The following is a 26,652-nucleotide window of genomic DNA, read 5'->3' as shown; positions in this document are numbered from 1 at the left end:
CATCTAGCTGTGGCAGTGTGACAGCGAGCCATCATGCACAACAGCAAAACCCTGAAACTGAAGCATCCAAATTAAATTCAGCCATCATTCATTTCATTATTCACACCTCTCTTTCCACTGTGAGATGTCGAAATGTCCTCTGTGAAAAAGGCCTATTTTGTGGACAATGCCTCCCCAGACTTCTGTTAATTTAGCAATGGCCGAAATGTCCTTTTCAATATATTTGAAGTATTTTTCCCCCTCTATTACACAGTGTACAGCAAGTAAAAAGTGAAGAGGAAAAGAGGGAAAAGAGGAAAGTTTAACAATGGCCCCTGGCCAGACTGGAAAAAAAGGAGACATTCCATTTTTTTTTTTTTTGGCTGCATGCTTTTGAAATCTTGCATTTTCTTCTGTAATCACTATACAACCGAACAGCAGGGTAGAATTTCACCTGTACCACGTGCAAGGAACATTCCTCATACTGCTTTGAATAAAATGAAAGACTGTAACATTCAGAAGAAGAAGAAGAAAAAAGTCTATTCATAATTTACAACTTTGTATTTTTTTTCTTTGAACCCAAAACCCACCAGCAGGTATAAAAAGTAGAATATTTTTTAAAATTCACCAAAATTACACCATTTATCAGAGCCAGAAACAGAGATGTCATTAGTGACAGTCACATGAAAAAATTGAGGGACTTGAGCTAAACTGGATAAAGCTTCAGGCTGTCTTTATACAGAGAACATAATTTACTACTGTAGGTAATTATTTAAATATATATAGTTTGTACAGTCATCATTTTTTTCCAGTATTAATAACATGTGGGACGAATGTTCTACATGTTGAGTCCAGCTTTTTTTACCCAATTCTTGTCAAATATATAATCAAAGGAATTTAACGTTCTGATTTACGTCATTATAACTGTGTTATAAAGAACAAAGCAGCTTGTTGAGCTGTTCTGACTTCTAGCCATGCTTATGCTGTTTCTTGTAACAATGCAGGACTTCATATTGTACAGTAAGTAAAAATCTGCCCAAATTGCTGGGATTCAGAGGGTTAAAGTGTCTGCAGTCATTGATTTGAGCCCTAAAAACTCATCTCCATGTGTCAAAGTTAAATTTATTAAAGTTTTTTTTTCAGTAAAACAGTCCCTTCCTACCCTAAAATGAGAAAACTACTCTATGCTACATAATGGTAAGTTATAATACTGGAGTAATTCAGGCATACACACTAAATATGTACCTTTTTGCAGTCTAATAGCTCAACATGAAATTATTTTACTCCTCTTGCTGTATTATGTTGCTCATCCTCCCACTCCTATTCATGCTTTCCCTCTTTCTCCACAGCTTCCTCTCTAAAATCTCAATTTCCTACTTACATTCCCTTCATGGCCATCTACATTTCTCCTTCTGCATTTTATCGCCACTCTCCCCCTCCTTTCTTTTTTCCCTCCGGCTTCTGCTTCAAACCAACATCCCAGAAGCTACTTCTACTTATTTACTGTCCTTTCTTGCTCCCACTCCTCCACAATGGCTACTTGGTATGGATGAAGAGCACACAGAAACACATGAAAGCTGATGCACTGGACTATGCGCACATGCACAGTCCAGTCATACAGATGCACAAACGTACACGAGGCTGCATGTGTTGGACATGTTGGAGCGGAGATAAAAGCACACATACAGGTCATTATCAAGCCTACGTCCCCCCTCCTGTGCTCTCTAATCACTGCTGTCCTGACTGCTGCAAGCTGGGCTGATACTGATAACAACACAAACACACACACATGCACTGCTATACTTACAGGGACAGCGTATTGACATCCATTCACTCTTGCTCTAGCTGCAGTGCCACCATAATTGTAACATTAACCCTACAACCAGCGCTGTGGTCTTAACCTTAAAATAAATAGACACGCAGTCAGACTGAATGTCAGCTATAGGACATCATAGCGTTTCAGAGCCACGTTCAGAGTTTCTGCAGTGTGAAAGGACAGACAGAGTAATGAGGATAGTGATAGATGTTGGCTATGATACCCTCCTCTTTGTGGGTCTTTCTCTCAAAGCCACTGCCATCCGTTTGTTTCACTCATTACAGTTTTTTTCCCCCCACTTTCTATGCTGTCTCTTTCAGCTCCTGTTGCCTTATGATGCATCATCATCCGCCCTCTTGTCATTATTCTTTCTGTCCCTCCTCACGCCGCTCCTTTTCATTTCTCTCTTTCTCCACCGCAATTCTCGTTCCGTCACTTCTGATGATCTCTTTCTTTTTCTCAGTGCGTCTTTGTCCAAAAGCAAACCGCAATATGCTCGGTGCCAAGCATCGCTTTGGTTCTGTGGGGCTCAGCCAACGACACTTCACAAAGGCTTTTTTTTTCTTGTATATGACAGTCATGTTTGATCTACTGTATCACATACTATACAACGCGTGGGAGACTGTGCCTGGGTACATGCTGATAGCTAGAAAGATGCACACAATGTGGTCTGCTTTGTAGCAAAGTTCAGTTTTATTTATTTCACAGCACAGCCTCAGGCGAGACTATAGTTAGCCGAAATATGTTAAATATCACTCAAATAATATTAAAGCAAGCTCATTACAGTTTCATTAAGGGTCTTTTGAGAGCAGCCCTGTGGGAAATCAGAAGTGAAACTGTTCAAACTGCAAGACAATGTAAGACACGCACGCACGCACACACACACACACACACACACAAATCAATCTGTAAAACAACAGGCTCCTTAATTGTTCAGGCAACTAGCCAGACATTGTGACCCTTCTCACACTAAATATCAATATCAGACAGCAGAATTTTGTGAATTAGGTGGAGATGATTACAGCAGGGTTGAAATAAGGGTTTAAAGTGCTCAAAATGACAAGAAGCCAGGAGCCATTCAATAAACAAACAATAAGATAAAACATTAAATAGACCAAAACTAATTTTTCTTTGAAATGGCCTATTTTCAAATCAAGAGACAATGGAAATGATTGAATACCTTTCATTGTAAGTCAATTTATTTTTCACTCTGAATAAGATCTTTTCTACATTAATATGTATATTTTGCCAAATTTTCCTCTGATCCATGAGCAAATGGCGTTTTCGGTCATGGGCCACATTTCAAAGTGAAGACTGAGAAAATCTGGTTTGTGTATATCCATGTGTACATGCAAAATAGAGCGTTTGGGAAACAACAGCGTGACATGTCATTTTTAGATGCCTATTTTTGCTCTGTGGAATGAGTTTGTGCCCGAAATAGCGACAACAATGACAGATAGTGCTAGCAGCTGCAGGTTTCTAACATTACACTGCATTGCTGCACCACTTCAACGGCATGCCAAACCTTCTGCATCTTCTTCGCCAATATTACTTTAGAACAGCATCTGTGGCTAAAAGTTTTCAGATATGATGAAATGACAGTTCTGTCTGGTATCTGATATGGATGAGTAGACAGAATTCATTTATTTTTTAAATGAAGCAGGAAAATATCCACACGACGCCTTGGAAAATAGTAGTCAGACCAGCTGGCACCTTAGTCAATGATCCAGCTTGAAAACCAACAACATCTAAAGGCAAAACCATTCATAGCTGTTCTAAAATGGCCGCACAATACGGCAAAAGCACAACAGTCATTCATGAGTTGGAATGTGGCTGTACTTCTGTTGACACCTCAAGCTCCCTAATTGCCATTTTCTCTGTCAGCTACTGGCAGGGTGAGCTGATAAGAAATGGATCAAACATGGTTGTCAAGTCATGCAGCTTATCAGGAGAACTGGACGCTGGCAGTCAACATTATGAACGCATTCATCTATGTTGTTACTGTCACTTGTCTGTGGACTTTCATTGGTAAATGATCCCACATACCTGTCAATTTGGAGGGATAAATTACTTCTCTTCTCACAACTGCTTTGATATCGTCCTGGTATAAAAAGCCAAATAACCAATAAGATGCTCTTTCGCTCGGAGTATTAGCGGTCAGCAGCCTGAGGTACAAGCTACACAAGCATCACCTTAAAAATCACAACTTACATGTTTCACCTTGCCTTTTTGTTCTTTCTTTCTTTTCAGAGGGTTGCTAAGTGACTGCAGGATTTTCATTAGGAGACTGTTGAAGGAGAGGTCTTAACTGCCCGCAGTAATAACCTTTACAGGTTGGCTGGAGTTCTAGAAGTTCTTCTCATGCTGTGACCACTTTTTAGTACTTGCAGCATTTCCACTTTCAGTTCACATGTTCTTACAACTTAGAGAGCATGAGGGTTGAAATAACAGCTTTCTGATAAAGTAGGCATTAAAATTAAAGTTTTAAATAGACTGAGTGGACCATAACATTAGAACAAGTACTTTAAATACTGTGTTAGTTCGTCAGAATTGGTGATTTTATTACAGTTGCCAGGGCATGTAACCTATCTATTTTATTTTTTTTCTGTTTCTTATTTCTGCTCAGCGCTGTCTGAATAATAAAAATTCATTTTCTGTACCCTCTGGCACTCTCCTCCTTTCTCTAATCCCACATCCCACATCTCTCTCTCTCCCACCTCCCTCCATTCTGCTGTACTCGTTCACAAGCGACCTCTCCCTTTTTGTCACTCCTTCTTTCCGTCAATCACTCTTTCTCCGGTCTTGCAGCTCTCCCTCTCTCTCTCTCTCTCTCTCTCTCTCCATCTCTGCAACTGATTCTCTCTTTTCTGTATTCCGTGAGCAAATACCTCGGCATTTCTTTTTCGCTTTCCCCGGCCCTCCTCTCACCTCTCGCTTCAGTCTTGTCGCGATTGTCAACTGAGAGTCAAATGGTTTAGCACCTCTCAGACAGTCTGAACTTGAGCAGAGCAATGTTCAAGTACCAATACATAAAACATACGCACAGGAATGAATGACAGGCGATACGGAGAAGAAGAGATATGCCACGAGAGGGAAGAAATGGGGAAAATGAATGAGGCTGGAGGAAAAATAAAACATGCTTATGCCTGTGTGCTGTAACAAGAAAAATTTGCACAGCACTGCTATGAAAGTATTTTGTCCAGCCTATATGTGCGTCTGCGAGTGTCTCAAGCATGATGCCATCTTTTCCCCTAGACTGACAAGCATACAAGCTCACAACCACTTGCATAGATATTTGCAGGAAAACTATATGTGAAACTATAAAGTCTAACGAATAACAAGAAACCCTGACTTCTACTTCTTCTGTTGAATTTATTACACCCTATAACATATTAGACTACACATTGTTAAGGTTCCCACTGCTATTTAACTAAATGGTAAAAGTATTGCTTTAACTGTGAATGTCTGTGCACATGCATATTCAAGCTTATGGGACATTATGGCACAGTGTTAGATCTAAATGCACTTCTTGAGTATCCTGTTTAAGTGTACGAATTGTAAAGTTTCAGAGCTCCAATGTGCAGCTGTCATGTTACAAATAAGCGGTTGCATTCAGAGTGCTAAAATAAATATATTAACTTACATGAGTAACAATTTTCTACCAGAATTCCTCATTTGAATCATTTGCCTTGCAGTGCTTTTTACCGTTTCTTAGATTTTTAGATTCTTCATAGCTCTCCAGTATAACAAGCTGTTCTTTCTGATTGAAGTAGGCAGCACATGATTGGTTCATAAACACCAAGTTTATTGACGCCACCTCATTAATCTCCCTTCCCCTCTATTAATTATCTTTTGTCTCCAGCTCTGAGGTGCTTGACAGTTGCAAACACATCAACAAACAAACTGAAAAGATGCAAAAAATTCTAAGAAACTCTTAAAAAGCACTGAATGGTCTTGGACCAAAATACATCCCGAACTTATTAGCTCCATAGGAAGCATCCAGAGCCCTCAGGCCATCAGGGATAGGTTTACTGTGTGTTCCAAGAATCAGAATTAAAAATAGTGATGCAGCATTCAGTTATTATGCTCCTCACCTGTGGAACAAACTTCCTGAACACCTGAGGTCTGCTCAAACCGTCGGCTCTTTTAAATCCGGCCTGAAAACTAGATTGTTTACTGCAGCTTCCTCTTAGATGCTCAATCTATTTTCTTGTTTTTTAATGTACTTTTACGATCTTAATGTCTACTTTTATGTTTTATTTCTATGATTTTAATGTATGTCTACCTTTAAATCATTGTTCTGAATGTATTTCTTTGCCACTGTAAAGCACCTTGAATTGCCTTGTGCATGAATTGTGCTATACAAATAAACTTGCCTGGCCTTGCCTTAAAAAATATGTAAGAAGTGATGCTCAATAGAGGTATTGGAATTAAAATGCGTGACATTTCATATTCAGATTCCTTTATTGTCATTGCATAATACAATGAAATATCCTTCCAGTAGCAGTGGAAGGTCCAGAATGCCTGATGGCCAGTGTACAGTGACTGAAATGTGAAGTAATCCTTAATACCATCATCACCAAATGGCCATAATACAATGCTAGGAACCAAACTGAGCCAAAGATTTGTTGCATTTTCTCAAGCCTTTAGTCTGCAGCTTGAAAACACTTGGTTCTGTTTCCTTGACCAATCACTTGACATGCAGTTTCTACCAGACGCTATTCAGGCAAACTAAATTACTATCATTTAAAAGCTGCCAACTTTTTGTTTCCAAGCTGCCTGCTTTTTGGTCATCCTCATTGTATCTTCTCTGAACTCTTGATTGTTATGTAATCAGCTGCTAAATGCCCGAGGCTGATAAGGAGGAAGATTATTATTAATTGCCTCCCAAGGCTAGATTATCTCCCACATTTACATAAGTATGCAATGACACAGAATTGCACATAATGCATTACTCGATTGTGTCATTTATTCTTTTCTGGCCAGATTTTTCAGCATGTCCATTAATTTTATTATCAGTGTCATTTTATCTTCCTCTCTCTTTGAGAGTATGTGTTGGCATTGGGTTTGTGTAACAGTGTCTGTCCTCCTTTGAAAATTTGACCTTGTTAAGTATCTTAGATTTACAGTATTTATCCTTGGTGGGGAAGGAGACTATCCTTCATCTAGCGTTATATGACTGAAAAGTCTCCCACAAAAAGGGCGCTAAGGATCGCGTCTGCAATTCTAAATTACAGTCTAACTCGATGCAGACATGAAAGAACATTAATAAATGAGTATCTGTGGCAGAAAATCTCAGCAGAAGGCAATAATCGTGCAATTCCCTCAGCATTCTGATCACACAAAACACAACATATAGAAGGATCTGGGAAACAATAGCTATATTGTGCTTGTTGCTGGCTCAAAACAAATTTTGAATCCTAATTTTCTCCCCTCTGTTTTCATATTCATACTGCAATGCAGCTATATTTCAGAAACCAGAGATCAAGGTAATTTCAAGCTGTAACATGGAAATTGACAGTAGCTGACCTTTCGGTGCAATGCAGATATGCAGTCTAACGCTGTCAGCAACAGATTTTCAGTTTAAAGGAACTGTCCAAATTTGGGGGTTTACAGTGAGCCCATTTTAAGGTTTTTCTTTGATCTTTTGGTTTGGTAATCTGGGTGTCAAAGCCAAGAAAATTGTCTGTACAGCTGTTAAAGAGAGCCGTAAAATAACCTGCACCCAGCAGAACGACATCAACCTATTCAAAAGGGAGGAGATGAAGGAGGCTGAATCTGCCTGACTGCACCTTACCATCCTTTTCAAGAGTTTCACGTGACCCTCTGGCGTTGCTTTAAGGCCATGGAAACCCGCAGAAATGGGAATTTGTGCATTCATGCCACGGTTCTAATTTTTCAGGCTTTAAAACTTTCATATTGGGTTCATTATATTTCAAACACAAGCCGATGGATGTTATAGTCTCCATCTGTTTGATCTAATGGAGAGAGCTGTTCACCTGCTGTGTCTCGTCCAATATCATCCTATACATGCATTATTTTTTATGTTTTTGTTTGGAATTATGTGTATATGCATAAGTTTTGAGGGGTGAAATGAAGCAAAATGTAAATGCACTTTTAAAGCCACAAGAATAAGAACAAAGAGCAGAAGAAAGTGTCACAATATATAAGTATACAGATGAGTGTCTACCTGACTGAGTGCTGACTCTGAACATTATCTATACAGCTAGTGGAATATTTTGAGTGTCAGTCTGCCTGTCTATCAATTTGACTGTCTGAATATCATCTTGTCCATCTGCGTCTCAGCATTTCTCCATTCGAGTCTTTGCCTACTTGTTTGCTTCGATCTACTTCAATCTGTCAGCCTGCCAGCTCATCTGCCACTTTAAAGACTATTCTGCCTGTATGTTGATCCGCTTGTGCATGTCTGTCTGTCTTCCTGCCTGTCAACTTCAGTGTGTTTTTGAAATGGTATATTCTGGCAGCACTGTCACTTGTTTTCTTTTTGCCTCAAACTTTTATTGTAGTATATCCCCCTGTCCTCTCCCTCCGCGGGTTCCCTCCCATTCCTCTCTTTCACTTCAGCTTTCTCTATCTGAAACTCATGCCAGCCGCTTCTCCCCACTATCCTCTCTCAACATCTTCCTCTGTCTGTAGTTCGTCCTTCCAGTCTCCTCACTCTCTCTACCTTCAACCCCTCCCTGCCTTGCTGGCAATCTTATAAATAACAGCACCGTGGTTGTTCGCCATTTGTTTTTGCATTCGTAACATTGCCAGGAGCGCTCCGTGTGCACATGGCTGTTTGTGTGCATCAACAAAACAAGGTAACCTTCAACAGAATCAGTTATCAGCTTTATATAGCCACGGCTTGGATGTTTTTCTTCTGACATACACTTACGGCGCACATATCTGAGAAGCGTCTGTATATATCACCTTCAGAAATGAGAAAACTTCCACCTCACCACTGACACAGTTCACTAGATGAAAGCGTCAGCCTTGTGTCACATTCTTGGCTGATCATATTGCCTGTACAACCAATAGAGTGTCTTAACTTGCAAATAAAACTGCCAAAGATATACATTTACTGGCTGCTGCAAATGATAAATCCCACAGAATGTTTGATAAATGGCCCATGATTCCCTTTAGGAAGAAAGAGTATAACTCTAAATTTACCAGATGATGTATCAGTAAATGTCACCCTCATAACTCAACAATATCACCAATGTGATCACAGCACTTTAGAAAATTTGTGGTGCTGTTGGCGCCTTGGATTCTGTACAATTTAGCGCAAAATAAATGGTTAACTGACCAGTTCGACTCCTGATGATGATTGGTCACATGCTCAGACTTGTCCTGTTTTTTGTTGTTTTGGGTGTTATTATAATGTTTTGTACTTGGTGATTGGAGGAGAAAAGACATCACTGCAAAATTTGACCGGCAATTTTCAAAGAGCTACAATGCTGCTGAAATATAAATCCTTGCTTGGACATCATTTTTTCTGGGCCCTTTGTAAACCTCAAACTAAGGGCAACAAGAATCAATAGTAGAAAACCAAACATTACTGGAAACACAGTAGGAAACCAAACAGAATTTTTGTTTTGAAGTTTTGTTTATTGATGAGTTCACTGAGCAATGGATTTCATTTACATTTTAATGAAATTGTAAAGAATGAATTTATATTTTATTCTGTTCCAAAACAAACAACTAAAATTGTACACAGTGTACAGTAAAAGCTTTGTTTGGAGGTCATATAGCTCACAGTAATCACTCATGATGATGTTAAAATAGGTGCTAACTGATTTAATGCATTTTCTGCATATTTATCGGCGAATTGCGCTGATTAATGATTTAATATATCACTGTTAGGTGTTTCTGTAAGGCAAAAGGAACCAAATACTCATATTAAAAAGAGCTTTACTGATACTGTGACTGTTTTTTCTTCATGAAAGACAAGTACAACACAGTCATCTGCATAACAAAACATCACAGCTGACTTCAAAGGTAAAGGAAAACAAGAAGTGGACCCATGATGCTACCCTGTGGAACTTTTTGTTTTTGTCTTTGTAATGACAAACGATAAGTGGGAGGAGGGTTGGTGTGAGAAGAGTAAAGGGTAGGAAGGGTAAATGGGGCTAGGGTAAAAATGGAAGAAAGTCCAAATTCAGAAGTTTTTCTTCTGCTTCTTCTGCACTTTGAGCTTCTGAAAAAAGAAAGGCAGAATGCTTTTATTTCACATCAAGAGGTCTAATTTCATCAGAAATATCTTGTTTAAGTCAAAAATTTAAACTGCATACCTGAAGCTGGATGTTTTCTCCTCATTCAACTCTGCTTTTTGGTGGAGCTAAAACTTTTTTTGGGAAGCAAGATGTCTTCTAGGGTTTTTTTTCTGTCTCCTTCATATGCTATGTCGCCTTCTCCCAACAAATCTGGAAACGCTCCTTTCTGGCATTAAACTAATTTATCAGAGGGCTAATTTTGGAAGCACTGCATGTTCTGTTGGAGCTCCTTCTAATGCCTCTTCTATCTCTCTGCCAGAGTCTTTCCACAAGAGCTTCACCTTCCAATTTCCTCTTTTCAGAACTGATTCAACTTCATTCAGCTTCAGCGTCTTTTTTGGTTGACCCTGTTGATCAATTTGTCTTCTTCCCAGAAGACCTCTGCAAGGATGCTGACTTTCTCCTGCCACCTCTTTCCAATAAAAACCTCCTTGTTGGCCTTCTGGAGGTCAGCATTTAGCTGTCAGTTTTGATGTTCAGTGTCAGCTTTTTTGCAAGCTTTTATTCTCATACATTTTTTCAAGCAGCCCTCTTCAGGATCGCAATTTTTGCTGCAGTTCTCAACGTTTATTCCATCACCTTCACTTCCATTTTTCTTCTCATGTCTTCTAGACCTCTGTGACATCCCTGTACAAAACAGTTTTGAAGAAATACATGAGTACATTTCTGTATCACAAAGCAGGTACTATGTGGCACAACTGACATTACCAGTATAACATAAACAGTACATATGAGGGATTCAGTTAGTCATTCATGTATCAACCTGACTAAACACACAAAATAGCTTTCAATATTACCATATTGAGGTATAAATGGTCACAAATTTAATCTGGCTATTGACTTCAGGAAATCAATTGTATGTGCTGTTGCTTTTGGCAAAAATACGAACACATGTTAAAAGAAAAGTAGCCTAGAGTGTCAGTGCAGTTCTGAATAAAACGTGTCAAGTGTTTCCTGGTTGGAACATCTTACCCTGCTGGCTCTGCTCTCTTCTACCCTTGACATGATGACGGCCGATGAATTTAGAAATGATTCAGTGTTTGATGGCTGTAAAATGATCTCCCGTATATGAGAAAAAGCTTCCGCTGAAGACTCCGCAGCTTCCAGTTCAACTCGTGAATCTGATGAAGTGAGTGCCCTGGTCCTGGTTAACATATAGCTGTCAACATACTAAGCTGCATTTATCAGAGACATCACACAATATATCAAACATCCTCATGTAGCAGATCAAAATCAGTTTTAACTTGTGCAGTGCCTGCTGTCAAAATGTGATATTGTTCATTTGCCTTTAGTGACGTTACCAGCCAACATTGGCACAGCCACAGGCCAACCTGAGGACCCCGAAAAATCACAAAAGGTCCGAAATTCACATTCATCTGATCTGTTTTAAACTCGACATTGGACTTCACCAAGTCTTGAGCAATAAACCCACCATGTTTGATGCGAATCAGATGTACATTTGGTAAGATAGGTGAAGCGTACACGCATAGATTTTTGGATTTACTAGTTAAATCCTTAAAATAGGTCTCACTTACACTGATATTAAATTAAACAGTTTTTTCAGTGCACTCTATATCAGTGTATCCAAAGCAAGCACGTCTTTATAATGAAATAAGCAGATACACCTATCTGCACAAGCTGCTTTGTACTTTTTGAAGTTATTTTATAGACTAAAACACAACAGCTATAGTTGGTTAAGGCTGTTGACAGACTGTCATGTTTTAGGAACGTTGAAAAATCACACAATACCGTTAGGTAAAAGTTAAATATTACATTTTTATGGAGACACTGACTGTACATGATTACGAATCGAATTTTTCATAATATCCAGTGTCATATATAATTAAATGGACAGGCTCAAGCACTCCAAGAAGTTAAAAAAAACAATTTACAGCTGGCTGGAAAGACATGTAACAATCCTTCAGAAATAAGTAGGGTGCAAAAGGTGTTAAAAGAGTAACTACAACAGGAGCAGCTTGTAACAGTGAAGCATTGAGCTGCTCAAAGCTCTGTTCTTGTTTTTGTTGTGTTTGTTTCGCGCTATAATAAAATCAGAGTGAAAATTCTTTTCATTGTTGATTCAGCGTTGCACAACTGTGTTTACAGAAAAAAACATTTCTGATGAGTGATGAGATTTGCATAGCTCAAGTATTCAGCAAATTAACAATAGCAAATCGCAATGCCTCATCACAAATGGGAAAGAATCTCAACAACACTGAACTCAGAAACATGGGGCTGCTTGAAAAACGCAGAGAGGGAGAAATAAATCCACACAAATCCACAGAATACTGCGTTAAACATTACATTATTGAGGTTTTTAAAAAATAATCACAAATCAACCTTTACAAACATTGTCACATTATTTTCCTTTTTGCATTTATACCACCTTGTTATCAGTACTGATTATCAGCTTGCCAGAAACGTTTAACGCACTTGGAATTTCACTAACAAATACGTCAGATGCCACACAAATAAAGCCTGAAAAATTAATTCCAGTATCAGAAAAGCCAAATCTTTAAATTTAGATCATCAGCTCCACAAAACAAGACAATAAAAAGCCTGGCTGTGTATAAATCACAGCTGCGTGCATTATGTGAAGAAGTATTGCCAGCAGACTGTTCCCAGCACAAGATTAAAAATTTAGTCTTTGCAGTTATACTGCTGAAACTCCAGATTAATTTACAAGAAAGTTAATGTACGCATCTATTAAAACATACTTTCTTAAAAAACAAAACAGAATTACCACCTTGCAGCTATATGGCTCTGCCAACCAGTCCACTTGCAACTCTCCAGACTCCAGCAATATCAAATCCCTTGTATGTGTGCACAAGCTTGGCCAACAGAGCTGATTCTGACAGAACACAAAGTTGTAGCTGTGACAGGCAATGTGTAAAATATAGATGCTGCTGCAAACGAGCTACAAGTGTGGATGCTTCACACAAATTATCAATCCATCAGCACAGAAGAGCTTTACAATCGGCACAGTTTCAAGGTGTCACCAACTCAATCAAATGTGAAATATGGTCACAAACTCCCCTTCTGGTCCCGAGTTGTGGCCAAAAATTGGGTTTTGTGAGGTCACAGTGACTTTTGACCAATAAAATCCAATCAGTTCACTCTTGAGTCCAAGTGGACGTTTGTGCCAAATCTGAAGATATTTCCTTATGAGATTTCACAAGAATGGACCAGATGAACAGTCCAGAAACACAACGCATCCGACCACAGCTGTCACTTCCTTTATGCCTCATAAAGAAGCTGACTAAAAGTAAATTTCTTGTTATTTCAGTTACTTTGATGGCAGACAAATGGGATCATTTCCTTTCAAAGGGAAGCCGACACCTCTGGGTTTGCAATTGTCCAGCTGGCAGATAGCGATAAAAGCTGTGACCTCCCGCCTGGCTGCCTGTGATTCTTGAACAGTGTGTGTACTGTATATCCACGGCGACAAGCTGATAGATAACAGGCTGATTTATCTAAATCTCATGCCATCGTGTTGCGTGTTATCTCCATCTCTGTAATGACGTAAGACAAAGCAACATATTGCCATCTTTGATCACACAAGTTCTCAATTAAAAACAAAGCTTTGATGATATTTTGGCTCTCAACTCTCTCAGCACTTTCTAATTGGATTCATGAACAAAGTAAGAAGCTATGAGGCATTTTGACAGCATGGGAGAAGGGAGGATCCTGTGCCTGAATTCAGAGATATACAATCACATGCACAGAAACACATATTCCAATGCTTAAACAAGAAAAAAACAGTGGTAGGAGTGATCTGAGTAATCTTTGAAAAGGCAATATTTTCTTTCTGTTCACTTAACCTCATGCTGATAATTGCCACTGGGTGCTGATAACTCTTCATGTGTATGTGATACTGACTGCATACTAATTCTGCAGGTGCAAGGATGCCACTACAGTGAAGGAAAGAGAGAGAGACAGAGACAGAGAGAGAGGGAGGGTGTGAGAAATTCTGCTCACAGTTGTTACAGTGATTTAAGAAACGTACAATCTGAGCTTGTTAATGGTTTTACTAGATGAGGAACCCATGGAGTGAAAATGCACAATCAGCAAGTAGTGTTTCACTGTCGTTCAGGCTCAGTTTAAGGTGAGAATATGTGCACGTGAGCAGGACTGCAGCTGTATCCCAAAATATTCCTTTATTACACCCCAAACACACAAAACTTGTTTCATGTCGACGAGCATGAAGACAATGTTGGAAATTATTCATGAGTCAAAATTTCTAAATGCTGTCTGCTGCGCATAAAATCCTCTGTTGACAATGTGATATAGCTTCTTATATTATTAAAGAGGTAGATATACATGTAATAAAAATCACACCTTCTGTGAATTTGACCTGACATGTAGAAAAGTTGTATTATATTTCAACAATGTGCAATACTGCGAGCCTTCTCTGTCTATGGTCCCTAAGTAGATGGCAGTTATGGTGTGGCTCTGTTATACACCTCCCTGGATTTGAATAGATGAAACACTGACAATAAAAGGTTTAACTGCTGATTTTCAGCCATTGTTATTCGTCAAAAAATTGCAGGAAATTGTAAACCTTTCTATTCAAAGCCCTGGGGGTAAAAATATGGGCTACGAGTCCTACGCTGCTCACTCAGGATAGATGCGAACAATCTAAAACACACTTGAAGCTGAAAGTCAGGACTTTAACCTTAACTGTTTCCACTGAAATGCTGTTTGCTGGAGACAGAGCCAAGACAACAAAAAAGCGAATCACTCAAGGTTTCACAGTTATCGAATACATTACAACAAGATTGAACCCCAAAACCAGCTGGCGGGCTGGAAGGGCATGTTGTCTTTAAAACAATTGCCAAAATTACACCGTTTATCCAAGTCAGAAACTGTAAGAACAGAAAGAACCTGTTATGCGCCACTCTGTTGAGAAACCTATCCAAATCTAGGCATGAAGTTGTGATATTTCATCAAAATCACTTTATTCTGAATCTCACATTTAAAAAAAAAAATTCAAAAAACTTGCACAGGATTCTGTAAAAAACTTCTGTGCTCCTCAACACAGCAACAAAGCCATTGCTGACATTGCTGCAACCAACAGTCACGTGAAAAGAATTCAGGGAGTTTTCAATTGAACTGCAGGCTGTCTCTAAACAGAGCAGATAGGACACAAGTATGAAACAAACTAAAAGCAGTACGTATCTATAGAATGAAGAACCAACATCTTATCCTAATATTGATAACATCAGTAGGAATATGGAACAAAAAATAATTTTGTACATGTAGATTCCAGGGTTTTTTTTTTATTATTTTTATTCAATAAGCAATCAAAGAAATGTAACTTTTTTCCACTTTATTATTTTTAATCTTGTTATACTGCGCAGAGGAGAGTTCAGTTCTCTCTACTTTCAGTCATGGTTGTGCTGTTTCAACAGAGGTGCAGAACTTTATATTGCAGTGGAAAATGAGTCCAAAGTGTGTGAAAATGTGAAATGAGAGAAACGAATGAAGAAATAAAAACGCCCAAAAAATGCTTAAAGTTTAGCATCTCATTTGTCAATGACATTTTTGATTGCACATCTATTAACACAACAGAACCTGATCAAATCAATCTAACCTTTTGAGTTTTCTTTTTTTTTTTAATGGTAATCCATTGTCTTTTTTTAAGGGGTCTCCTACCAAAAGTATGAATGCTGAAACGACGAGTAATCATTTTATTAAACATCTAAAGTTTACAAATATATTAAAAAAAACACAAAAAGTAGCTACATTCACCACCTCTCCTGTTTTGATGTTACCCTCCTTTTCATTATAAGAATCAATATTACTAATTCAGACTTCCCCATGGCTACAAGTCTGTCTGCTGAAACCATACAAAATCATTAAGCTGCATTAGTAAGCTCTTAAAGCCACACTGGTACAATGGTTAGCTTTTATTCAATAAAGCTGGGATAATTAATTCAAAGCTGGTACACTGTACTCTGTGAATACAACATGGAATTAGAAGAGCACACACGCACAAAACACTCTGCCTTATACACAGACACACATTAAACTACAGGGATAAAAATGCTAAACATGAAGCACACACATCCAAAGAGACACTCACAACCCACAACACAATAGACAATGCCCTTAGAAAGGGACATTCACTGTGCGCAAATGTAAAAATGTGTGTGTGTACGCATTAATGTGAATTGTGTGATGATTAACAAATACCAAAAAAATACAAATACACACAGATTCAAAAAAGTGCACACTCACATAGACACACACTCTTGTAGCTGGAAGCTATGTTGCATATTCATAAATGCAGTATAATATGGCTGGCTGACATCTCACTCTCTCTCTCTCTATTGCCGTAAACCCTTTTCCTAAAAATAGAGAGGAGCTTTACTGCTCTGTGTGAAAGATGAACCTTGACATCTTGAAATTTGGTCTGCAATAGAGGGAAAATATGTCTGTAATCGACACTGCAGTTGCAATTACAGTCCTCCCAGCCCTGCTCATTAGCTTGGAGCTAATGGTGGTCAGGTGGCGGAGTAAAGAAAGCGAGCAGGCTTTAAGGAGCTGTAATGCCAATGTAGACGTACTTCTGTAAAACCTGCGTCAAAGGTGACATTTTATGTTGAATTTGATATTGAATGCCGAGCTGTCACAGAGGCAGCAATTTTGATGCATGGCGAGACAGCATATCAACTTTATGAAAGTAAATGCCTAAACATATTCTGCATTTAAAACTGTAGATCGCTTTGGTTTTTGATGAAAGTTGACAAGAGCAGAGAAAAAGGAAATAAAGTAGCTAAAAGTAAAGAAAACCTGCAACAAAACTAATGCTATGGGTAAAGTTCAATGTGTTTTCAAAATTCAATATTTAAAAGCACTGTTTTTTACAATTTTAATCTAAGTTTGATATCTCCAATAGTGTCTGATAGACAACATGACAAAAAAACAAATGTAAGGAGACACAATCACTCATTCCAGACATACAGAAGGGCTGATAGAAACCAGGATAACAAAGAAGAATTTCATATTCAGTGAAAAATACATAGAAAGAATGACAGATAAGGATAAACAGATAGTAGCGAGAGATTATAGGCCAGTTTCACATCTGACACAGACAATCACAGAGAAAAAAAGCCCTGAGGTGACCGCATGACCTCGTAAAGCAAACAGCAGCTGAACTTGACTTGAGAGTGGCTGTGTATCAGCCTGCACGAGGTAAGAGTGTAGTTCATTAACGGTGGCTGAGTTCGTAGTGTGTAACCGCTGGATTTATTGGCAAGACAAAACACAGAGTGAAGGAAAGAGCATGTGCAGTGTATCAGTGGAGAGGCGTTTATGTACATATAGAGAGGAGGAAAAAACTTATTTTTAACAGAAAAACAGTTTCACACTATTGTTTTATGACTTATCTATGATATAAGACAATATAGCAGGCTAACACTTATAAGTGCAGTCTTATACATTGTTATTAAACAGATAAGAATGTTTCCTAAAGAGGAAAATGACATGATCAGTGCTGGTTTATCATAGTGCACAGTATGGGGTTTTTCCTGTACAGGTGAGCTTTTACAGAATTTGTCTATAAAAAAGCTGCCGAGGAAAGTTAACGCAACTGTTAATATTTGCTGTGGGATGGGTCGTCTTGTAAACTTTGCCAAAGTTCATAAATTTTAGTTTTTATTCTTTACAGGAATCTGCGTACACCAAAGCACATCATTTGAGAGGTAATCAAAAGTGAATTGTAGAGGCAAACATCAATCATGCTGTTCAGACTTAGCACCTTCTGTGTTATTGTGTGGCAGATCATCTGAGCTGAGAAAACAGTCCAAAAAAAGTTATCAAATTTCCTGTAGTGTTATTTTTGCACAGCCGTGTCCCTATTTATAATGTTGTTCGCTGAAATACGGTGGAATCATATTAAGTGCTCTTTGGTTAAACCTCATCAAAGGAAAGTTTATAACAGTAAATTGAGTTCGCTGCATTGTAAATCTTCTCTGTATTTTAATTACACCTATTCTAAAGCCATAATTTGCCTGATGAAAAACAAATCCTTTGTCTTAGTGAGGAAGAGCAACTGGGTATCATCCGATATTTTAAGTGTGTGAAACTGAGATGAATTTCCACAGGATTATCATTCTTGCAGCAACTTAAGGGCTGCATTCCTACATTCAGACAGCAAGTATACACTCTTTTTGTGTATGTGTGTGTGCGTACCTGTATTCCTCCTGAGTGAACACTGGAATAACAGATGGCTGAAGCACCGTGATCTCTACTAGAGTCGTATTCTCCTTTACAGGCTCGCCGTGATCGTAGGCCACCACCACCAGCTGTCACACAGGGAGAGGCGGAGTCACAACATCACTACAAACCATACATGTCCACACGATTGCAACACATTTGCTCCTATTTACACCCTCTAACAATGCAAATATATCTGTTAACACTATTTTTACAGTTTCCTTACAGCGCAGGAGCAGCTAAATGCAGCTAATGCATGACAGGCCTATAATAAACTAAAATAAATGTCTACATCTTTTTTTTTTTTTGCCTGCACTTTAAATGCACATTATTTGCATGGGTACAGGAGAACAGAATGAGTGCAGATCCCACTGGTGTGTTTAATATTTCCTGCTTAGTCTTTCTTCTTCATTTAATTGGGGGGTAACCACTGTTAATCAGACCCAAAGGAATCTTAATGAGGGCCAGCCTTAAATATCAAGACACTGAAATATTGCGTTTCCTCCCTTTTATTTAGTCAGGATAATTGTTGCTGATGCTGCACTGCCCTTCTTTGTATTCAGGCAGTAACTCGGGCTTCAACCAGCAAACTGCTAAATGCATAAATAACTCTTTCACAGCTAGGAACTTGTGAACTGGAAACATGTGGTAGTTAAGTGCCTTGTTCAGTCTCATAGCAACTTTTTTTCCAGCTTAATGAATGAATATTTGAACTGGTCGCTTGGCACAACTGTTGATGAAGGCTGAACTGCACCAAAAGGGCTTTTTGAAAAAAGTTGCAGTGCCTTTAGGCAGGAGTTATGTTGTCATTGATGATATCTGTCCACTATCGATACCTTGCTTATTTTCTCAGTCATAATCCAAAAATTATATACAGTGTTGGATCGGTTCATTTTGTTTGAGTTATTAGGAACAAATGAGGTAGAATTAGTCCCCCGAGTGACATCTTCAGAGGACGCTGAATCCTTGTTGTGTTAATTAAAGTCCAATGAAAAGATGAAATAAGCACGGCTTAAAGCCCCATTGAGGAATGCAGCTGGGAAAAAGGCAGTTTTCAAACTAATAAGCTACTGCAGTATACTTAGGGACAGGGAGTGCTCTGTGCAAACATACCTTTATGGACAAAAACATCACAAGTAAGCAAGTAACATCTGAAAGTGATGATCAAATTATTCTTTAATGACTCACTTCATGTGATGTTGTCCCAAACCTCCACCCACTTAATATAATAAGCCAGAAGGTAAAGTGAGACAGGGACAAATCAGATGCATCTTAACTAGTAATGATGTCTCCATTGAACTACAGCCTCAGTAATGATCTTTACACTTAGAAGAGACTAGCGTGAATGATAAGGAATTAGACTCAAAAAGACTCAATACTACACGGTTGCATTTATTGCATTGAAGGTGTTACTATAATGCAAAAAAAAAAAAAAAATTCCTCCAGTTGGTGAATTCTTATCGCTCCAGTGATGACAATGGAAAAATGTATAAAAACATTAATAGAATTTTGGTGCCTTCTAGGTGTTAACAAGTTTCAAATGAGGGCCAAAATTTAAAAAAAAAAACAAAACAAAGGGAAAACAAAAATAATACTGCAAAAGACATCCACTTCTGATTGGTGACAGGTAAATGCAGTCGAATCACAATGCTGCAAACTACAGAGGTTCACAATGTGACCCTCTGTCAGAGGGAGCATAATTGTTGGCAGTTCAGTCACAGACAGATTTTTTTTTTCTTTCTCAGACCTAAAGTTTTAGGGGTGACTGAACAGGTGAAACTATGCAGTATATCTGGATTCACTTTGTCAGCTTGAAAATAGTGATTTGACAAAAAAATTCTCACGGGATCTAGTACAGACTTTCACTAAAAACATGACTGCGTTAATCTAGGCTATGGTATGCACACTGCTCACGGAGCATATGTGCAACTGAAAGTATCTTTTTAGTGGCTACATCTGCAGTACACACAGTGTAGGGTTGTGGCAAAACAAGACGGTAAGCTTTAATTTTTTTCTGTCCTCAGTCACTTCGAAAGGAGTCAGGTGAGGTCGTTCGGCTATCTGATTCAGATGCCTCCTGGGCGCCTTCCTTTGGAGGATGTTTGGGCACGTCCAACTGGAGGAGGCCCCGGGGTTGACCCAGAGCTCGCTGGAGGGATTACATATCTCATTTGGTCTGGAAATACCTCAGGATCCCTCAGAAGGAGCTGGAAAGCGTTGCTGGGGAGAAGGATGTCTGGAATGACCTGCTAAGTCTGCTGCCAAAGCAACCCAAGATAAGTGGAAGAATGCATAGATATGATGCAGTTTCTTGGCCCAGCATAGTGCCTCGAAAGTTTCACTTTTTTCCTGTGTTTGTGTAATATGGGTCAGTTGATAGCTACAGATTACAGTAGACTCCATAAGGAAGCAATTTAATAAACTATCAGCTGCTATTGGAAAAAAAATGTTGAGGGGCTGATCAAGATCTTGTTTAATGCAAAGTCTTTATTTCCTGTATATCGACAGTTTAATTTCTAAAAATATAGAGAATTTAGGACCCAATGCTCTGCTCACACACCTGCTGTAGCCACTTTCATTCATTTAAAATGCAAGTGCAGAGTTGCAACATCTGCTCTGAGAGCAGTCTGCATATGTTGTGCATTTGATTGTAGCCACAAGAGTATGCAGCTATGTTCATAATGATAATGTAGACATGTTGATGTGCAGCAGGTTTCATTTTTACCATGTTCACCACATCTGTTTTGCATGTTAGCTTGTATTTCCTACGTAACATGAACAAACTTTATGGTAATCCATCCAATAGTTGTTCCAGTAAAAACCACAAATATCAACAAAAGTTAAGTCAGACCCTGGCTGTCACAGCACCCATGGACATCTGTACCAAGGTTTGTCCAAATCCGATCTGCACACGTGATATTTCACAGCATCAGTGGAAGGAAATTTGGTTGATCAGCAAAGTCATTAAAATTCATACTTTGCACCATGAATGTCTGTAAAACGGCAATCTATCAAGCTGGCAGATTGATAGATCGATGCTGCAAGCTTGGCTAAAAAAGCAAAATTTTCTACTCACAGAGTCACAAAAGAAAGGTAATATTGTACCCTCCTCTCACAAGCCTTTAGATTCATCATGTGACCTTTGTGGGAGCCCCAAGCCAGGGATGAGAATCACTAGCAAACAACGGAATGCATTTTGTGGAAAAATGTTGACTTGGAAGTTAAACTGTTTGCATACTTACACTAAACTTCAAGTTGGGCTCCTCATTAAGGTTTACTCTGGTAACCACGTGTCCTGCCTGTTCTTCTACGTCAAAAATGCTGGCAGAGTACGGAAACGCCTCCTGGTCCACCCTGTAGCGCACCAGACCTGCTGGAGTACCCTGTGATAAGGAAAAAATAGTGCAAGCTTGAGCATCAAGGTCACACATTTAGCTGCATCTTGCATTACAGAATGAAGTGTCTCTTTTCTGGTTTCTGGAAGACTGCCATTTTTGGATTATTTTGCCCAGCAGCCTCAAATTAAAGCACACTGTAGTAATGCGTGAGTAATGACTTGCACAATATTTAATATCCAAAGCAATTAGTTGGGACCCAAATGTCAAACAGTGTCTCTGTATCCAAACATTTATGAAGGGCTACAAACATACAAATCACCACTGCAGCCCAAGTTCTAATGGTCATGAATTAACCTCTTAAGTGTTGCTGACAATTAATGACTATCAGGACGATTCCAAATGTCAGGAAATACATGTAATTACAGGATTATTGACAATACGTGGCAATATGCTTTTGGTGAATACTACAGTTTCTCAATATTCTGTAATGAGTTCAAGTTCAGGGAGTGAAAAAAAGAACTGTATTTAGTTCTAAGGAGCAAAGGTTTACTTGCACCTGTCTCAAGAAATTAGACCTCTACATTTAAACCTTCCTCTGAGGAGCAATTTGGGGGCTCGGACAAGTTAAGGTCAGTAGCAGTTTGAAAATGCTTGTTAACTGTGTGGTAAAAAGGCAGAAAACCCGGTGTCTCTGCCATATTATTGCACAGAAATGGAAAATATATGGATGGAAAAAGTAAATTCACCTCTCTTTTATATCAGGAAATGGAATTAAATTTCTAAAACCATGTCAACAGCTGCAGAATGGCTTCACTCGTCTACGCTTAAAGAATGGTAAATTGCCTGCATGTATAGCTCTTTTTAACCTTGGCGCTACTCAAAATGCTTTACAATGTTGCTTATTCACTAATGCAGCACTTTTCAAAGAAGAAAGTGTTTCAAAGGAAGACGAAAGATGGATTCTTTTTGTGCCCTAGATACTGTTCATGTCAGCAATTCTCTTCTACATTTGGTTTGGACAATATATCTGGAAGGACTGGCCATTTTGACACTATATTGAGAGCTGACGTAAGTATTTGTTGGTTTCCAGCTGATAGTTTGGCTGTCTGTAGAGTATATTCAGTAACAGTGTCTAATCTAAAGTTTCTGACAGTGTACTGGATAATCTGTAGGACAACCTGGATTGTTATTACAACTGTTCTCTTGCCTTAAGATTACAGATAGGTGACAAATGGATTAAAAAATGGAATAAATGAGTAGAGAAACACAACAGATGCTTTCATCTTTCATGCTTACATTTGTATCAAGACAGCAAGAAACAGAGACAGGAATAGGCACTAAAGTGACACTTGCATTTGAATTTATGGGAAAAACATCAGTAAATGTGGTCAAAACTGTGGTCAACACTGCACATTTGATGGGTTAGTGCCATAAGGAAAAACAGAAGAGCAACTTTTTCCTTAGGTGACACAATCAGACTGTCTGCAAGAACAGTCCATCGACAATTACATAGAGAGGGAAATTGAGGTTTCAGTGCATAAACCCCTCATTACGAAGATGGAAGCACATTTGGGAGTTCAGTGGTGCAAAAATCATAGTTTCTGGTCCAGAGAGAAAGAGTGGAAAAATGTGATATTGTCAGATGAGTCATCCTTCACCCTATTCCTGCCCAGTGCACGCCCATGTACTGAATGCCCTACAGGGAGACGATCTGGTGGCTCCATTATGATTAGGAGAACATTTTGCTGGCATGTTTCAGGTCCACTTGTTCCCTTTAAAAGGCAAGAGTCACTGCAAATCAATACAAAGTTGTTCTGAGTGATCAGCTTTACGATGATGGAACATTTCTATCCTGATGGAAGTGGTATCCATGATGACAAAGCCCCCATCTACGGTGCACAATGAGTCACTGAGTGTTTTTGGAAAATAATACGAATCATACACTGTGGCCTTTGCAGTCACCACATCTCAACGTAAGTGGACACCTATGAGAGATTTTGGACTGACATGTTAAACAGTACTCTCCACCACCATCATCTAAACAACAAATGAGGAAAATATCTCGTGTGCCATCCTTTCAGTGGAGTTCCATAAAACTCGTAGAACCAACGTCAAGGTGCACTGAAGCTTTTCTACAACACATCGTGGTTGTTTTTTCCTTTAATTTGTCACCCATCTGTACATCTCTGTACTCTGCTTCCTCTGCAACATGAGTGGATCTTGCTACATGTCGTAATTGCTTTATAATATTGTAATAGATGCAGCAAACCCCTGTTGCCAATAACTACAAAGACTTGTGTTTTACACCACTGACAATGTTATAGTGTCAGTATAAAGACAGTTAAAAAAACACTCCTGCATTCAACACATACTTGTAAAATGAAGATTTTTGTTTAATATCATGTAAAAGTCATTTTTAATCTAACCATCATTTCTTCTGAATTTTTTTTTCTTTTTCTAGAAGCACTGCAGTTGAGAGCAGTAAATCAGAGATGTCTGTTCCAATCTAACATTTCATTACATAACTGCTCAAAGTGACTCAGCAAAACTTGACTGTGACAGATTCTTGAAAAGGATTTCTACTTTAGAGGTAAATTTTGAACCAGGGGGGCATAAATGACATTCACACCCAGAGACCTATATATCCGAGGCTGTTAATGTGCTATTTAGTACCTTGTCTGAGCACTGGCAGCACCTTTATAGCATATAGCTTGGACAGTATAATGTTGCTTTTTGACCCAAGAGAAACTATTTTGATGCTTAAACCTGAAGTCTGAATCAATTCAGCTGATGTAGGAGACAGCAAGCATATTATTCAAAGGAACATGAGGCTTTTAAAGAGGCTTATGGGGCACCATCGCTGGTGTAGAAGATCTTGCATAGAGATGGGGAGTGAGAAATAAGCTCAAGCTTCTTGAGCAGTAACGCAAAATAAAGATATTTCTGTGTTACTGGCCTTTTTCATAAATATTTATTTGGTGAGTAAAACTGCAAATTTAACAGTTGGTTGTTTTCTGTTTCCAATGAAAAAATGAGAGCTATTTCTCACAGAACCGCAGCATTTCAGATGTGCATCTAAACAAAACGCTGTGTGACTCAGCAAATCCTCATAAGGTATTCTCTCACACTGCGATCAGTGCTCTTTGTGAGCGTGTTACCACCTCTTAAACCAGGGGTTAACGGCACCAGACTATCTGATGGCTCACAGTGGAACACTCTAAAGTGAGCTAACCTTCATTATACAACAAGCAGAATAAACCAGCCAATATTACTGAGATGTTTTGCATTAAAAGCCCAGCTGAGGTATCACTAAGCACTACGCTGGGATGAAAAAAATGGCTGCACTGGAGAAAGAAGTGCAAACACATTCAAACCACGCACGCTGACTAGAGACAAGAATCATTATCTTGCATCATTCCGGTACACAATTTGAGGAACAGGCTGTGAAAAACAGTTTGATTGAATAGCAGCAGCTGGAAATGCTCACCGCAGGGTCAGAGTCATTGGCCATCACTGTGGTTACGATGGTTCCCTTGACAGCATTAGGGGCAACCATGCCTCGGTACACTGACTGGCTGAATACCGGAGAAAAGTCATTCATGTCCTGGAGAGAGATGTAACACACACAGCATGACATTAGCATTGTAAACATACAATACGCCAAGCTGTTTTTCCCCATTAAATGCTTAAAACTTTACATATTTTTTTAAAAATAAAAGGCGTAAATATCTGCAAACTGACTTTGCTCTCAATATAATACTTAAATTTCTCTCTCCTATAGTGGGTTTCTCATATGTTTGGGAACATCTGGTCTCCACAAGTGAGAACATTGCAATGCACAACAGAGAAACAACACATAAACCTGGTAATATAACCCCTGAGTCCATTATGCTAATGCTTACACGGAAAATCTTTGAGAGTTTTGTTTGACTTTGGGTTGAATTAAGACAAATAGCAGTTTAGCAGTGAGTAAACGAATAGAGGGTGGTCATGAAAACCTGCGGGGTTTTAATCACAGCAGGTGTCAGCAGTGCAGCTAAACATCAGCGAGTTTGAACAATAGTGACTTTAATTTTCCCATAGGCTGGCTAAATTATGGATTTCAGAACTTATGTCACAGTTGACAAACTCACACAAAGAATTAAAAAACACAAGTAAACAAAGATGTTGCAAAGGGGACAGAAACTAGCAGTTTCTTTTTCTACAACTTTGAGTACTCTGATGTCAGAACTGACAACATGAGGTCAGTGAACCATAGCAACTTTAGGAAATGTGAAAAACACTGATATGGCCTCTAAATGTCAGTGACAGAACGCATCTGAATTTGTGATCAGCAGCCATATTTAGAAAGTTCAAACAAATTTAAGCCAATACATCTATTGTGTTTTAATATTCATACTAACATACTACACTGTATATCTACTATTCACTACTGAGACCTAAACAAACAAATCTGCCTGAACTACCTGTGAAACGCAATTTCCATCAGAAAGAGTTTTATTAGAGAATAAAGAACCTCCTGTATTGTAAGATTGGTGTTAAGCCAATAAGCCTTACAACTAGCAGTGCAATATTAAAAAAAACTCAGAATTTTGCATGAACAATGAGATCACTATGGGTACTTAGAAGGGAAAAGGTGAACTAAATTACAGCTCTGAACACAGTTTAAATTAGATAATTGTAATGTAAAATAATAAGAGCACAGGGAATTAGATTTCATTTTTCCTTTGCAAGAAAGAAGAATTTTAATATTAGAAAGAAAAGAAATGAATAAAGAAGGGGGGGGGTGTGTGCAAACACACAACACAAAGGACTTTCTATGGAGGTAACACCCTCACCAGAGGGGACAGCCAGTGGTTTCCAGAAAAGGTGAATCACATCAACAGATAGTGAAGCAAACCATGTTTCTAAAGCTTTATGATTATTACAAACCCACAAGTGACTTGACATACATGCATGACATGACTACAAAAGTTAAGGGTAAAGTTAAGGGAAAAGTTGAGGGAAAATTTAAGGAATCCAC

The 26,652-nt window shown here is 38.7% G+C and overlaps 1 protein-coding gene across 5 annotated transcripts in view; it reads right to left on the bottom strand.

Moving 5' to 3' along the window:
* Nucleotides 1-26,652, bottom strand: part of pcdh15b (protocadherin-related 15b) — a 221,237-nt gene that overhangs the window by 51,897 nt on the left and 142,688 nt on the right. For all 5 annotated transcript variants that reach the window (XM_055004449.1, XM_055004448.1, XM_055004450.1 and 2 more), the window contains 3 exons: nucleotides 25,117-25,233; nucleotides 21,534-21,674; nucleotides 18,268-18,380 (listed from right to left, as the gene is read on the bottom strand). In XM_055004449.1, coding sequence (XP_054860424.1) covers nucleotides 18,268-18,380; nucleotides 21,534-21,674; nucleotides 25,117-25,233 — 371 coding nt within the window. The remainder of the gene's footprint in view (nucleotides 1-18,267; nucleotides 18,381-21,533; nucleotides 21,675-25,116; nucleotides 25,234-26,652) is intronic.

This window comes from Amphiprion ocellaris, chromosome 18 (genome assembly GCF_022539595.1).
Source record: "Amphiprion ocellaris isolate individual 3 ecotype Okinawa chromosome 18, ASM2253959v1, whole genome shotgun sequence".
NCBI classification, from domain to species: domain Eukaryota; kingdom Metazoa; phylum Chordata; class Actinopteri; family Pomacentridae; genus Amphiprion; species Amphiprion ocellaris.
Note: the sequence above shows the minus strand (reverse complement) of the source record. Positions and strands in the feature narration are given on the sequence as shown.